Source organism: Lineus longissimus, chromosome 2 (assembly GCF_910592395.1).
Source record: "Lineus longissimus chromosome 2, tnLinLong1.2, whole genome shotgun sequence".
In the NCBI taxonomy this organism is placed as follows: domain Eukaryota; kingdom Metazoa; phylum Nemertea; class Pilidiophora; order Heteronemertea; family Lineidae; genus Lineus; species Lineus longissimus.
Window position 1 is genome coordinate 17,998,102 of NC_088309.1, and position 15,845 is coordinate 18,013,946.

Sequence of the window (15,845 nt, forward strand, 5' to 3'; positions counted from 1 at the left end):
AAAAGTTCACGACAACGATCAGAGAAATTCTGCTAAAAAGCATGTGAAAATGGCTCACAAAGTCTTCTCTAGAGCGGTTAGAACGCCACCATTCCGATTTCTCAATGGAAGGCGTACATCAAATGTAGACATTCAAACTGGATCTTCGACAGGTCGTTATTTTATTCATATTTGCATAAAATACAGCTCTGTTTTTCTAGACATGTTCACCTATAGTGACCTAGGCCTACTCTTGTCTTCAACCTCTGGTGGTTGTGACTTGTCTCTCCGACTCTCTTCAATAATGGCAACACCAGTTTTAGGTTACGTCACAAAGGTTTTCGTCTGTGCGAGACTCTGTCATGACCAGAATTTCTCTTTTACATAAGGTATATTTTAGTCCTGTCCTCAATGTGTTGTAAAACATGTTTGATGTTGTTGGAAGAAAATTTAATCGTATTTTTTCTGCAGGTTGCTTCTTGCGATGGAATTCCACTGGAAATACTGATTCAGCGGCAAATAATGAAAATGACAATGTCAGTAAAAGCTTTGTCAATAGAAATCCAAGGTAAATTGAATCGTTGTGTTATCATTTTCTAGATGGCCATGAGCCCGGATCATGGGATCACATTACATATATCTCAAAGAATTGAATCAATAATGTTAATACGTCAGCATCTTGACCACCAAGGGTTTTACATTTACCCCGGCTTCATTTAAGACCATGAGGTTCAGAAAAATCGTTTGTCAGAATACTCATTCAATAATTGTATTTGTATTAAGCTGAGGACTACATTTCTATCATAATGGGTGCATTTTCTGGCGTACAATAAATAGGTCTAACACTTCACCCTTTCTTCATGTATATATACGGTTAGTTCTAAAAGTTGCAAGAAATATAATTCAAATTTTCTAAGCCTTCTGTCTTCTTTCAGGAATCTTGAATTCATGGGTATAGCAAATAAAACAGACGGATGGTGGCTACAATATCCAAGGAGAGATTACTGGCACAAGTAAGTTTAACAAGTGTGGAAAACAGGATAATGAGTGTGCCGTTTGTAATTTCTGGTAGTTCAGGAAAATAGAAATGCAGCGGCTAATGTTTTCACTGTGCCACACCCACAGCCCTCTGATGATCTCTGGGGCATTGTTGAAACACTGAAATTAGTGAAAATTGTTCATACCCTGTCCTAGGTATTGTGCCTGGTTTCACTTTCTGGCTAGTTTTCTAAAGAAACACTGCACTCATTCAGAATTCACTACTTTGACATTGTATTCATGAACACTTTTCCAGACTATGCTTCAAGATTACAAATAGAAACACAATCGCTTATGTCCAACATGCAAATGGCAAAATTGTGATATCAGCCTCGACAGAAGAATGGGCAATTAGGAAACATTTATACAGGTATGCATGATAACCAAATGCTGAGTGGGAAAACTAAGAGATATTATGCATAATTTGCTGAAAGAGGGTAACCGTCAATGCAGCTGTCCAAAGAGAATCTGGATGATGTGAAGCACTGGACTGGAAGGAAGACCAATGACTTGATCCACCTTGCTGAGGACAGAACAGTATGGTGCCACATTGTTGATAGCACAGGGTCGCCCAAATGGCTGCAAGGCTGCGGGACATGATGATGATGATGATATTGAAAGATCTGTCTCACCCATCAGCGAAATAAACAGTCTTATTTTTAAATATCAAGCTTCAGAAAGAAAAGTTATGAAGCAGCTATGAGTATGTATCTCCATCGGTCATAGCGACTTTAAAATATATCTATCATTTCCAGTGCAACTGATGTGGCTGCTGCTGAGAATATAGGCCGGGTGTTAGCCCAGCGATGTCTGGAGAGTGGGATCACAGAGATGTTATTCGATACTTTAGAAACCCCCGTCGAGAGTGAATCCGTAAGTAGGGCCTTTATCATGTCTCGCATATATTTGATTTCCTGAGTAAACAACAAAATAGCGACCTGTATAAGAAACTAAGAGTACACCATACTCACTTTTGCAGTTTCTGTATTCAGTGGAACCTCTTGATATATGGGACACCCTCGGGATTGATAAGAAGTGTCCTTACCAGAGAGGTGTCCTGATTAGAGAGATCAAATTGAATGGTTACAACAACTTTTGGCCCAAAACTAGTGTCCTCAATAATAGAGAGGTGTCCGCTAAGCAAGACCACCATACCATTGATAAATTTAGCTGTTCGTGTTTATTTTTGCCCAGTTTCTAACCCTCAGTCATGCTAGCTCTTATACATTTCAGGCATCTCTTTTTCAAAAGGCTTTAACCGATGTTGGGATCTCGTTAGAGGAAAAAGAAATGGTGCAAAAGGAACGTGATATTGGAACAGACTACGAAAGACAAGCTGAATTAGGTGTCGAACCTACGAAAAGACAGTGGAAAAAACGAGCTCGCAATTACTATGAGGAGCGAAGAAATCAAACGAAAAGAGTACCAGCACTGCCTTTTGAATAGAACTAACTGTGTTTGTGTGTGCGGACTTTGTGAAAATGATGATGCCTCGGGAGTGACCCAAAAAAGTAACTGGTCGTGCATGTAAAGTTTACATTGTTGCCAATGGTGCAGTTTTTGTGTCGCACATTTGTGTGTCACACATTTGTCACAGGAAGGACAAGTCAATTGACTATGATTACTTGTTATGTAGTAGGGGTAGCCATAGCACACAGGTTCAAGGTAATAAATTTCATTTCATGATAACTTTTTGAGGTTGGACCATTTTCTGGCCGAGTTGAATTTAGACCTTCCTTGATAACAGGTGGTCAGTTGACTTTTCATTCCTGTAGTATGATAAGTTAGTGTACAGTCATCCACTGTCAATTAGTCTGGCAGGAGAGCCAAGGACTTGAAGTTAGGAAAGATTACATGTAAGCAATTCACCACCAAGTTTGAACTGGTTTGGAGACATTCTGTGTCATCTGTGAGTGGAGAGCGTCTCTGTCAAGACTGGTATCAGTCAAACCAGCATCCAATTGAAAAATCTCAGTTTTCTAAATAAAATACATTAGATTACATTGTTTTGTCTCATTTTGTTTCTGAGTATCAAAGGCAATCAGTGGTACTGTTCACACACTTCTTAGACAAATGAGAACTGGCACATTCAACTAGCCAATGGTGTGAAACAAGGCTAGGGGACAAAACGACCCAACTGATAGAGGTTTAATCGTGTGAATGACGTGTACAGTCATAAATAAATTGGGTGTCTACTGCGAGATAGCACTGGAGTGCGTCAAGTCCTGTGTGACCCATTAGTCCTGTCCTCCCCACAACATCATTTAGCCAGTGAAAATTTGAAAAGCAGATTGTGTGGCTGTAAAGTTGCAAAAGGCTTTCTATTGATATTGCAGGGCGACTTATAAATGATTTGTTATTGTATGAGACAACAACTGAGGAGAGTTTCTGAGTAGTAGACACCACTGAAAAGGACGAAGTCCTATCAGTTGATATCCTTAACCTCGGGCCAACACTAGGCACTACTGAGCAACGGGAGTCCCACGACTGACTCTGGTATTCGAGGATGATCAGTTGAAGGCTATGGGAGCATTTTTTATCACTTTGTATTCAGACCATCCAGAGGACTATTCTGTGGATTGTCATATACCTGGCAAATCTTAAAAGCGAGCAGTTAGATGAAATCATATTCAGTAATGATGATCGGACTGTCCATGATCTATGTCACAACTAGGGCAAGTGATAGTACACGTACTGGCATCATTCCGACTTGCCCAGGCTTGATGAAGCTTCCCTTAGCCCCGTCGGTAGAGATTGCCTTGTAATCCAGAGGTCCTAGGTTCAAACTGCAGTTGGACTGTGTTTTTCCTCCGTTGCCTGTCCTTGTAGCAAGGACATGATAAGTACATCCCTGGATACTTTCACACCAACTTGACAAACTGAACAAGTGAATTAAAGCAAATATTGTTTTGCTAATGAAAGGGTTCCAAGACCCAGGGGAGACAGTCCAGTGAAAGGTCCTACTGCAAGATCGGTATCCAACGCCTTTGGTCTCTCATGACAGGCCATGAAGCATGATTGAAATATAGGTAGGACTTTAAATACTCTCCAGGCGGGGGACTTAATTTCCAGTGCACAATATAGGTATTAGAATAAATAGGAGGAGGTTCCAGTGATAATGGAGATATAATGTGTGATGGAAGATGATGGCACATTTCCGCCCTGATGTGGAAGATCGGAATGCAAGACAAAAACTACTTGTGTATCACGTACATTGTTTTTAATAAAAACAAAACTAACAAAATAAAGTTCACATCCGCAGAAAACTTGACCTTTCCTCTGGCCACATCAACCCTGTCGGGGGTGTATGCCCTTTGAGAGGCTGAATACTTGGAATTCTGACTCAATGGTGGAATCGATTCAGAAATTCCCAAAACATTTGGCAGCGGGTAGTTGAATTGAACAGGATAGCAAAGTTTAGTAAAAAGACTTTATCCATCTTCTCCTTGGTTCTCTGGTGATAGATTACGAGCAGTTCCCAGTCCATGGGATAAGTAGAGTTGTCGGGAGCTTGACAGAACAGATGTAAACACAGTAGTACAGTAGAACCTCCCTTAGCAGACACCTCTCTATTAAGGACACCCTTTCTGTTAAGGACACTAGTTTTGGTCCCAAATTGGGTGTTTCCATTCAATTTGACCTCTCTAATCAGGACACCTCTCTATCAAGGACAGCACTTGTCAGTCCCGATGGTGTCCTAAATAGAGAGGTTCTACTGTAGTTCCTGACAGCAAATGACGAGTCTCAATGGGTCCATTCTGAAGGGGAGGAATTCATGGCCCTCACAGCTGTGTCCAAGGGCATGAATGATAATGTGATCATCAGATAACGTGATGTCTCATCTAATCGACAAATGCACCTCCCAAACTGACAAATAAACCTATTAAAATTATATTGCTACACACTTCAACAGATCAAGAGTCTTCAGTTCTTAGTCTTTTTCTCGACGGTTCACCAGTCCTACTTTCACCCATTTGATCGTTCCCTTGGATGACAGTCTGGGCGCTCACATCTCGGACTCCTCCAGTCTGTAATAAAGTTAGAGACTTATTGTAAAGATGGAACGGACGTAACAGTACTAGCCTGGTTATATAAATGACTGCTGTTGGAAGGTGAACGAGAAGTCTTCCTTCAGAAAGAAAGTTTTTCAAATAGGATTTTTTCTTCGAGACATTCCAGAAATATCCAGGTCAATTAGATGACCTCTTCTTTTGGCCCTTTCACGCTTATCTGGTGCAAGTAGTAAGGTAAAGGGGAACTAAAGGCAGGAGCCAGAGTGTCAAATTTGTAGTCTTCTGGTGACTAATATGCACAGTAAGGGGCCTGGCATGCCTTGGTTGAGTTTGATTCAGCAGTGATTACATTTCTCATACAAGGATGAATAGTTTCCATGTACTGTGAGACAAGAGAGACCCCTATCAGTGACTTCACATAATATAATCTGGCCTACCAGGCTCCTACCCCGAGTGTCCCTTTAAGGACATGCATTGCCACTGGACTCACAGATTCTGCCTGTTAAAGAGAGGTTATTTAGATAATATTTGGTGTCCTTTACGCAGAGGTGGACACTTACACAGGTTACAATGTACTTTCCTCCCCTAAAGTCATTTTGACCCTCAACGTATTGGCAATGCTCAGCTTCCAGACAACGCGCAGAGGCAATACCGCTGGAAGGGAAGGTCAGTATGCCATGCCTAAAGTGTACATATAACTTTCCAATCAAAAAAGAAAATTGTCTCACCGTAATTTGGTACGGAACTGTGGCTTCTTGTCTTGATGGTGACTTGTAGAGTGTTGCAAATCTCTGGTTGTTCTTCCAATGCAGTATAACGCGGATGGTGCAGGCATGGCCCCAGCTTTCTCCAAGAGCTGGGATGAGATAAGACTGGTTCAGCTGGTCAGAATGAATCTTTGTCGTCATTTGATTTGTTAGCACCACCTGAAATTGACAAGACAAAACGAGAGTCACTGTCAAGTGTGCGTGCAAAGCAAGGGCAAAATATACTACACGGTATGCACCCTTCACACCAGCAACAGCAAGACAAAACAAAATCAGAGTAAACCAAAGACAAAGGCTCCCCTTTACTCAGAAGATGGTAGTATATTTTGCCCGTTCATCATTGTCAAAGACACAGATCACTATAGTGCATTGCTTACTTTGATTACATGTATTTCCTCTAAACAAGCAGCAAGAACACTTTTGTAACAGGCATACTTGGCTATGTGTACTTACTGCCAATTTATTCTGTGTAGCCATCTTGATAAAACTTTGCGACATGCCGTTTAATAATCTTGTCCTTAGCGAGTAATCGTCAAAATCGTGTCGGAAATGGAAAGCTATGCTGTCAACTATTATCACCTTGACCTGAAAAAATCCAAGTACGCAGTTTCGTTATTTATTTTCGATTATTCTTGTCATTATGACGAAAATAGTGGTATCCTCGGTGGATCACTGCATTTCTTACATGTCTCAACAGAGCACCTTCAAACAGTTCGACTCTCATCTAAAACAATCAACTGTTGGGATAATCTGGACATAACATCTTCCATAACAGCTCAACTAGAAACTGCAGTGATAAGTATAAGCACCAACAGCTTACCTGAGAATGTTCGGAGAGGAAGTCTGGCAACGTGTGCACAACAGCGAGGAGTTCTACGTAGTCATGGCAACGGAAATAAAATATTTTTGATAGAATATCTTCCATGGTAAATTTTTCCAATGCATCTTCTTGTTCTGAAAATGTTTAGTTGAGACGAAATCAAAAGAAGGAAATTTTGGAGCATTTTTTATTTGAAATGTTTTACTGCTGGCCCGAATGCTCTGAAATTTGGAGGACAGCTCAGTCATGTTGGATAAGGCACATATTGAGTTTTGCGATAAAACTATGTGCAAAGACCTTTCCAAAAGTTATTTAATTATTATATCCCTTTTGACTGAAGCAACACACCATGTTGTCTTTTTTGAGAATGAAATGCCACCTTCGTACAAAACAAAACAATGACGATGCAATAGGCCTACCTTTGTTTTTTTCAAGCGTAGAAATATGCTGGCAATGCTTCACTGTAGCTTTGGCTATATCTGCCAGTCTCTCAACAATAAAACTCCCCTCCGTATCAATATAGACTGCCTCGCCACCAATGCCTCCAAATGCTTCTGGTATCTGGACATCCACTGACAACTGCATACTGCAATGCAAAAAAAGTTGATCTTTGAAATGACTTTAGATCCAGAGAGATGTCATACTGAAAACCCTGTGGAGAACCCAGGCAGAAGGTTTCAGATTGGATTCCCAGCACTAATGATCTGTAGCAGCCCTATCTGCTTTCACTTCCCAAAATAACTTTAACATAGACAAACCCTAGGCCTATGCAGCTTAAAAGTCTACGCCGTTCGTTATTGAAATTTGTCATTGAACTCGAAACTTCTCAAATGCGTCATGAATATAAATTTCAGCAAATTCGAATGCATGACTGCACTAGGCATTGTGTATAACTGCATTTCTACTTTCTTGGACCAGCAGTAATCATTAAGAGATTAGGACAAATAAGTGATAACAGGACAGCCTCTATATCATAAACCTGAAAGAAAAGGCTAACCAAATTTGTGTCTTTCCAACCCCGGGAGCACCGCACAGCTCAGTAATCTTTGTAACAGGCACACCGCCACCCAAGAGCTCATCGAGCTTCTCTGAGAATGTCACAATATTTTGTTGAAACTGCTCATCTTGAAGCATTTCAAATGCTGTCATCGATTGGGGAACATCTCCATTCGGTTTCTCTCTAACCAGCTGAATAATTTCTAATGCCTCATCTTTTGAAATCTTCAATTCTGAAAGTTAAAAGTAGATTGGCTTGATATATAAAAGATGGTCACAATTTATCTTATGTCCCTTTTTGTAACCAACATTGATTGAAATACTGGTACATAAAGACAAATTTTGATAATTAGACTGAGAGACAAAGCAAATACAGTACTGTAACCCCTTGTACAGTTCAAGCTAGTACATGTATCATTGTATGTCTATTAAAAATACTTGAATTGAATATGTTCATGAATTTCAAAAAAGAAAAGTTCATGCAATTATCTTTGACTTCTCAACTAACTGAGAATCGATCACTGGCGAGTGGCAATATGGTGATTTCCAAAAGCAAAAGGTGGGTTAGTTCCAGTAGATTGTTCAATCAAAAGAGCTAAATTTTGCATACCTGGATTGCTTATCAGAAAAGACCCAATCAGAAGGTCTATTGGAAATATACGAATTGATGACCAATTATTTACCTTTGCTCAGCTCCACTGGTTTAACATCTTTGAGATCCTCAACTGTTGTGAATCCGGCACTTGTCAATTTCATACGAAAAGCAGGCGGGAAGGGAAAGGTGCTCAGTTCTCGATGCTGCATAACCTGGAATACATTGTGAATGAAGGGACATAAGAAGGGTTACACTACAGTATACCACAGGCCACTTAAGCTTAGGCTAGATAGGGCCTAGGTATCATTGAGCTGAGGGCTGCAGGCCCGAGTGAGGTCTGAAGGACCAATCTGTGACTCTCAATTCCTGGCCTGCGGCCCTCGATATTACCTGAGCTTCGGTGGCTGTATGGAAAGCCAACATATCTTATGCTAACTTGGCAAAGGTTCCAACAAAATCATTGATTCATGGCAGACGAGTTCACTTCCAGGTGTTCACTGTCCATATAAGCATCTGGTAATCAAATGCATACACAACGCATGCCTGCTCGTGTATCGGCCATGAAGTGACAGTGTCCTAATTTCGGACAAGCATATAGGGATGACAAATCTCTGAGCAAAAGAATGTATAAGTTTTAGTAATTTTCTGTTGGCACATTTGACATTAAACAATCGTACACCATAATCCTCATCTTAAAATTGAAAGTCTTCCCCTCCTTCTTTAAAGCACAATTCTTGGACTGAACTTGGACTGAACTTTTATTGTCTCGATTTCTTCTTCCAGCAGAAGTATTTTATTTTGATAATCAGTCTCCATGGTTTTGATTTTTTCTGCATTGTTCTTTTGAACGATTTTTTGATTTAACTTAAGTTTCACAATCTCCTTTTTACGAGCCTTATTGAGTTTGTTCAGCTTGTTAATTTCATCCTGTAATTCAGCCTCTTTCTGTCCCCTCAACTCCTGTATGGTTGCATCTTTTCGTTCAATAGCTGCATCCCGGCGTTTCAAAGTTTCTGTCAGTTTTTTATGTTCTGGATGCTTGTAAGTTTTTCGTCCCTTCTTCTTGCTTTGGTTAGAGAGAGCACTTTTCTTTTGAAGACACTTATGGAGTGTTTTCCGAAGGAGTTTACAATTTCTGCAAGTTCTACGCGTTTTCACAGGTGACAAAGTTACTGGGTCTGGAACAGGGTTTGGTGTAGCTGTTGGTTTGGATTTTGGTGTTCCCGAGATAATGATAAAATATTCTGCACAGTAGTTCGTGAATTGGATCAATCGCTTATCATCTGTCAGTGTTCTGTACTTATCCAAAGTCTTTGTAACTTTCTGAATAGAATAGGTTGTAAGTCCTTCAGAACTATCCAAAGTTGTCAGTTTCTCCAAGACGGATTTAACATTTCGGCCATTCGTTACAAACAGATAGAGAATATGTCCATTTTTCAGTTCTGCTAACAAGCCTGGAACCACATTATAAGTATCTGTTAAGTGCTGTGAAGCAATTCCTGGCTTGGATGGTGGTATGGGGGGACTGCCAAACTCCAGACGACGACGTTTCCTCCCACTTTTAGACGGCATTTCTTCTAGTAGTTGGTAGGCTTACCTGAGAATTGACAGAAATGAAAATTTGCCAATAATAAGAAGCTTTGTAGACTGAATGAAGATTGAAGAAAGAAAGTGAATTAATTATTAAAAAAGAATTAGTAAATTGATAATTTGATAGACATTATCCCTAAAAGTAACAATAAAAAGCAATAAAACAATTAACAATTATTTTTTTATAACTGTGTGTCAATTTCATAACGGCATCTGGGGGAAATGGCCATAAAAAAACATTTTAAAGACCGACCCCGGGTATAAAAGGCTCTTCACCTGTCACTGATCCAGTGCTCAACTGATATCATTGCTCCCAGGACCTCCAACGGTCAAGATTAAAATATCCCACATAACTTTGTTATCAGGCCTCAGAATTTCCTGGAAACTGTCAGTCAAATCTATGAATGCCTCAGCAACAACATTCTTAAAGTTCAAGTCCTATCTCCCAGCCAATAAAGAGAAATTAGAAGATTTCAGGGCCTGCCCCTCTATTTTTTGAATATGATTGGCACTATGGAGGCGGGGCAAGTAGATGGCCAGAACGAATCAGGGGCAATGTCAGTATGATGCAGCCTGGCTAGGTAACATCAGAGGGAAAGCTATATAGGCCACATGCTGTGAGCACTCAAGTTTATCACTGCATATGTCAAGTGCAATTAGTTTATTGAAGCATAGGTTTGGCCGGGTATTGTAGTCTGGTAGAATTAGAATTCTCTGAATAAAATATTGAAATATTGCAGGATTAGGTTTACATGTAGATTTATTTTCAAATATTACTGCACACCAAAATAGTATATCGTACATTTTATTTCAACAATGCAGGAGAAAAAGCATTTTCTAAATATCAGAAAATGAAGGATACCTCAGACATTGAATTGTTTGTTGTGTTTCATTCGACTTTATCAATCAAAGCACAATTTATAGTTTCCCTTGGTTTCTTCTAGACAAGGTTAATCCACAAAGTAAAATAACACATTGATTTATACTAGTATTCCTAAAATCCGGCAGGTCTATAGGCCTTCATTGACTAATTTGGATTGTGAGTCATGCAGAAATTTAGGTTTGCTCACATGTTCTTAGCTTTTCATTTCATAAATATTTCTTTGTTTGCTAATGAGTACCTGCATGATCACTTTGAATATTAGGTGGCAAAAGAAAACTTGAAATGATTTTAAAAAATGTCTCTTTTAATTCTTTTTTCTCAAACATCCCAAATTGGAGTACATAAACCCGAAATCTAATTTTGGTAAAGCACCAAGATATGGAACTGAAGCAACCTTTTGAGATTGTTTACACTCATCACACTTCAGTTGTCAAGCCACATTAGCCTTATCTTGCCAGCATGGGGCCAGAGCTCAGGCAGCCTGCATCTCGCAAATGTGGGCAGGCCATAGGTAAATTGCTCTCCACCCGGTGTTTGGTATCTGGAAAAGGTCGGTCTTTAAATAGGTAAAATATCAACCATAAACAAAAGCACGTGCTTGCTTGTTTACAAATATTGATGACGCTATCCAATCAGAAAGGTCTATTGTGGTCACGTGACCCAATTTGGCACTTCGCGCTTGCAGCCTAGAAATTCATACCAAATATATCGGAGAGCATCGGCAATTTAAATGACTCCAACGACATAAACCTCATGAAATATAAACTTAATATGTCTTTTCTCATCATTAATCATCATAACTTGGCAGAACATACATTAGATGGCAAGATATTTATTTTATTTTATTCTCTGAATAAAATATTGAAATATTGCAGGATTAGGTTTACATGTAGATTTATTTTCAAATATTACTGCACACCAAAATAGTATATCGTACATTTTATTTCAACAATGCAGGAGAAAAAGCATTTTCTAAATATCAGAAAATGAAGGATACCTCAGACATTGAATTGTTTGTTGTGTTTCATTCGACTTTATCAATCAAAGCACAATTTATAGTTTCCCTTGGTTTCTTCTAGACAAGGTTAATCCACAAAGTAAAATAACACATTGATTTATACTAGTATTCCTAAAATCCGGCAGGTCTATAGGCCTTCATTGACTAATTTGGATTGTGAGTCATGCAGAAATTTAGGTTTGCTCACATGTTCTTAGCTTTTCATTTCATAAATATTTCTTTGTTTGCTAATGAGTACCTGCATGATCACTTTGAATATTAGGTGGCAAAAGAAAACTTGAAATGATTTTAAAAAATGTCTCTTTTAATTCTTTTTTCTCAAACATCCCAAATTGGAGTACATAAACCCGAAATCTAATTTTGGTAAAGCACCAAGATATGGAACTGAAGCAACCTTTTGAGATTGTTTACACTCATCACACTTCAGTTGTCAAGCCACATTAGCCTTATCTTGCCAGCATGGGGCCAGAGCTCAGGCAGCCTGCATCTCGCAAATGTGGGCAGGCCATAGGTAAATTGCTCTCCACCCGGTGTTTGGTATCTGGAAAAGGTCGGTCTTTAAATAGGTAAAATATCAACCATAAACAAAAGCACGTGCTTGCTTGTTTACAAATATTGATGACGCTATCCAATCAGAAAGGTCTATTGTGGTCACGTGACCCAATTTGGCACTTCGCGCTTGCAGCCTAGAAATTCATACCAAATATATCGGAGAGCATCGGCAATTTAAATGACTCCAACGACATAAACCTCATGAAATATAAACTTAATAGGGAGCTCTTAAGCGAGCTTTATGGTTAAGGGTCGAATGTGTGTGTGTATACCGTCAACAAAAAAAACTTGACCCGGTTGACCGGAACCAGAAAACCTCTACACCCAGGTGACATTTTTGCACGCGAATCGTATACGCTAATGCACAGCAATTTACCTGGGGAGAGATTTTCTTTTTCCAAACAATTCAGCGGGACGCTACGATGTTTACGCAGAGAAGCCGCTGTTCGGTTGAAGATTTCGTCAAAACAGGGCCGAATCAAAGTGTAACGATACCCTGGGGCGAATCGAAATGCATTAAACAACAAGCTGCATCGCTGCCAGAGATTAGTTTTCTCTTTCCGCGACGAAATCGTGCTTTGAACTGGCAAAATTCCGCAAAAGATTTTCCGTCTGCTAACTTTTCCGTAGTTTCAAGCGCACCAACATGATCGGTCCGGGGCTGCCCGTTTCGACGACGATTTCGTCAATATCATGGGGTGTGACAATATGTCAACGGTCTGGTTCCATTAATAATGCAATAATCTTGAAAGTACATTGGTCTCAATGTCTATTTCCCCGTTTCCATGTCAAAATCCTACCGTGAAACCTGAAACCACTCGTCCACAACACTGGCCATTTTAATTTTCCGTAGAAAGCGCATGCGCACTTAACTCAAACGCACGCGCTACCCTCAGGTCTCACAAGCCGGTGCGGAGGCCAGGCCTACCTGCCTCCAAAAATGACGCGACGTCATTTCATGCATACCCCTGTTCCAGCGGCTGTAGACTTGGCAGTACGTTACTCTCACACAAACCAATACATTTCTGAATAGCATGTCTCTTGTATTGTAGAATACATCTGACCAAGTTTGACCAAGTGATCAGGCGTTAATCTTGAAGTTATAAGGCATAGAGGTGAATTTTTTTCAAATTTGCGTTATACAGGGTGTCTCATGCATTGTGCTACATCAGTCTATGCATGACTGTATGTCTAGGCGACGTTGGTCTTTTTGAATTAGACTATAAATCTTAATTACACTTGGGTCTTGGGATCATTATGCTTATCTCCGGGCAAAAATACCTATCCTTCTCCTGTTGTGTTTAGTTTCCCACATTCTCCCCACTTATTTTCTATACTGCGACAGCGTCTATTGGGTCAACTGCCATGATGGCATCATCCTAACTATATCCCCCCTCTCCCACCCACCAACTACTCGCCATCAATCATTGACATTGTGTGCTAGCCAACTGCTTCTTCGGTAAACTGCCATGATGGCATCATCCTAACTATATAACCCCCCCCCCCCCACCGAGTCTTCTCGCTCACCAGCCCTATTAACGAAGAGCTCCCTATCAAGGCCTGAGCCTTCCTCATATTAGGGAGCTCTTGAGCGAGCTTTATGGTTAAGGGTCGAATGTGTGTGTGTATACCGTCAACGAAAAAAACTTGACCCGGTTGACCGGAACCAGAAAACCTCTGCACCCAGGTGACATTTTTGCACGCGAATCGTATACGCTAATGCACAGCAATTTACCTGGGGAGAGATTTTCTTTTTCCAAACAATTCAGCGGGACGCTACGATGTTTACGCAGAGAAGCCGCTGTTCGGTTGAAGATTTCGTCAAAACAGGGCCGAATCAAAGTGTAACGATACCCTGGGGCGAATCGAAATGCATTAAACAACAGGCTGCATCGCTGCCAGAGATTATTTTTCTCTTTCAGCGACGAAATCGTGCTTTGAACTGGCAAAATTCCGCAAAAGATTTTCCGTCTGCTAACTTTTCCGTAGTTTCAAGCGCACCAACATGATCGGTCCGGGGCTGCCCGTTTCCGACGACGATTTCGTCAATATCATGGGGTGTGACAATATGTCAACGGTCTGGTTCCATTAATAATGCAATAATCTTGAAAGTACATTGGTCTCAATGTCTATTTCCCCGTTTCCATGTCAAAATCCTACCGTGAAACCTGAAACCACTCGTCCACAACACTGGCCATTTTAATTTTCCGTAGAAAGCGCATGCGCACTTAACTCAAACGCACGCGCTACCCTCAGGTCTCACAAGCCGGTGCGGAGGCCAGGCCTACCTGCCTCCAAAAATGACGCGACGTCATTTCATGCATACCCCTGTTCCAGCGGCTGTAGACTTGGCAGTACGTTACTCTCACACAAACCAATACATTTCTGAATAGCATGTCTCTTGTTTTGTAGAATACATCTGACCAAGTTTGACCAAGTGATCAGGTGTTAATCTTGAAGTTATAAGGCATAGAGGTGAAATTTTTTCAAATTTGCGTTATACAGGGTGTCTCATGCATTGTGCTACATCAGTCTATGCATGAATGTATGTCTAGGCGACGTTGGTCTTTTTGAATTAGAATATAAATCTTAATTACACTTGGGTCTTGGGATCATTATGCTTATCTCCGGGCAAAAATACCTATCCTTCTCCTGTTGTGTTTAGTTTCCCACATTCTCCCCACTTATTTCTATACTGCGACAGCATCTATTGGGTCAACTGCCATGATGGCATCATCCTAACTATATCCCCCCTCTCCCACCCACCAACTACTCGCCATCAATCATTGACATTGTGTGCTAGCCAACTGCTTCTTCGGTAAACTGCCATGATGGCATCATCCTAACTATATAACCCCCCCCCCCCCACCGAGTCTTCTCGCTCACCAGCCCTATTAATGAAGAGCTCCCTATCAAGGCCTGAGCCTTCCTCATATTATGTCTTTTCTCATCATTAATCATCATAACTTGGCAGAACATACATTAGATGGCAAGATATTTAGTGGTCGGAATGAGGTAAAATCACGGCTGATCGTCGTCAACTTTTCAAAATGGCCACCGATTAGCGGGTGAAAAACAATTTTGTTCCCACTTCTAAACTAGTTTGTCGCCGCTAGATTTTGTTCATTTTTGGATATGATTTGTACTGATATGTATATAACATTTTGATATCAATGAAAAATATTTTGGAACTTACCTTTAGGTCGATTTTGGTCACTTTTAACGAGCAAATTCGGAAAATCGATCTCATTTCAAAACGGCAATTCGTATACAGAAAATTCCAAAACGAGGGCAAAGAGCTAGACACAGTGCGAAAGAGAGGCTCACAATCGAGCCGTAGATTCACATTCTCATTAGGGAGTGTGTTTTTTTATTTTTGCGCGGCCAAGCCCTAACCGTAGTTCCTAAATCATTGATTTCTCGGTCCTTACAGTATGTCAGCGTTGATTCAGCAGTTGTTTTGGCAAAGACATGTTTTTTTGGAGTTTCTGAAACCTAGAGCGCTACTCAATAGGCGACTAACAACAAGAAACTACGCATTTATACTGTTGTTGCCGACGTATGTGTACACTGAACTTGGGATGTGCGTCGGCC

General features: G+C 40.4%; 2 protein-coding genes across 5 annotated transcripts; one reads left to right on the plus strand and one right to left on the minus strand.

The window, feature by feature from the left end:
- Positions 1–12: 12 nt before the first annotated feature.
- Positions 13–3,018, plus strand: LOC135482706 (large ribosomal subunit protein uL18m-like). The gene is made up of 6 exons (XM_064763000.1): positions 13–152; positions 451–547; positions 915–992; positions 1,274–1,387; positions 1,773–1,890; positions 2,251–3,018. Exons 1-6 carry the CDS (start codon positions 50–52, stop codon positions 2,461–2,463), a joined length of 723 nt encoding a protein of 240 aa, XP_064619070.1. The 5' UTR covers positions 13–49; the 3' UTR covers positions 2,464–3,018.
- Positions 3,019–4,233: 1,215 nt separating this feature from the next.
- LOC135483714 (DNA repair protein RAD51 homolog 3-like) lies at positions 4,234–15,762 on the minus strand. 4 transcript variants are annotated; one of them, XM_064764714.1, is made up of 9 exons: positions 15,448–15,525; positions 8,886–9,805; positions 8,297–8,420; positions 7,615–7,846; positions 7,037–7,203; positions 6,618–6,751; positions 6,251–6,382; positions 5,759–5,956; positions 4,234–5,045 (listed from the first exon to the last, which is right to left on the minus strand). In XM_064764714.1, exons 3-9 carry the CDS (start codon positions 8,415–8,417, stop codon positions 4,932–4,934), a joined length of 1,098 nt encoding a protein of 365 aa, XP_064620784.1. In that variant the 5' UTR covers positions 8,418–8,420; positions 8,886–9,805; positions 15,448–15,525; the 3' UTR covers positions 4,234–4,931. The 4 variants fall into 4 exon arrangements, with proteins under 4 accessions (XP_064620784.1, XP_064620781.1, XP_064620780.1 ...); XM_064764711.1 differs by having other exon boundaries at positions 8,599–9,805; XM_064764710.1 differs by lacking the exon at positions 8,886–9,805 and having other exon boundaries at positions 15,448–15,762.
- Between the last annotated feature and the right edge of the window lie 83 nt (positions 15,763–15,845).

What these genes read in the sequence shown, in the direction of transcription:
- LOC135482706 (XM_064763000.1), top strand. Translation starts at nt 50, where the DNA reads ATGGCTCACAAAGTCTTCTCTAGAGCGGTTAGAACGCCACCATTCCGA. An exon ending in TTTGTCAATAGAAATCCAAG is followed by an intron (nt 548 to 914) that starts GTAAATTGAATC and finishes GTCTTCTTTCAG; the next exon opens with GAATCTTGAATTCATGGGTA. An exon ending in ATTAGGAAACATTTATACAG is followed by an intron (nt 1,388 to 1,772) that starts GTATGCATGATA and finishes TATCATTTCCAG; the next exon opens with TGCAACTGATGTGGCTGCTG.
- LOC135483714 (XM_064764710.1), bottom strand. Translation starts at nt 15,501, where the DNA reads ATGAGATCGATTTTCCGAATTTGCTCGTTAAAAGTGACCAAAATCGAC. An exon ending in TACGCTTGAAAAAAACAAAG is followed by an intron (nt 6,752 to 7,036) that starts GTAGGCCTATTG and finishes AAACATTTTCAG; the next exon opens with AACAAGAAGATGCATTGGAA. An exon ending in CAGTTCCGTACCAAATTACG is followed by an intron (nt 5,046 to 5,758) that starts GTGAGACAATTT and finishes ACTTTATTACAG; the next exon opens with ACTGGAGGAGTCCGAGATGT.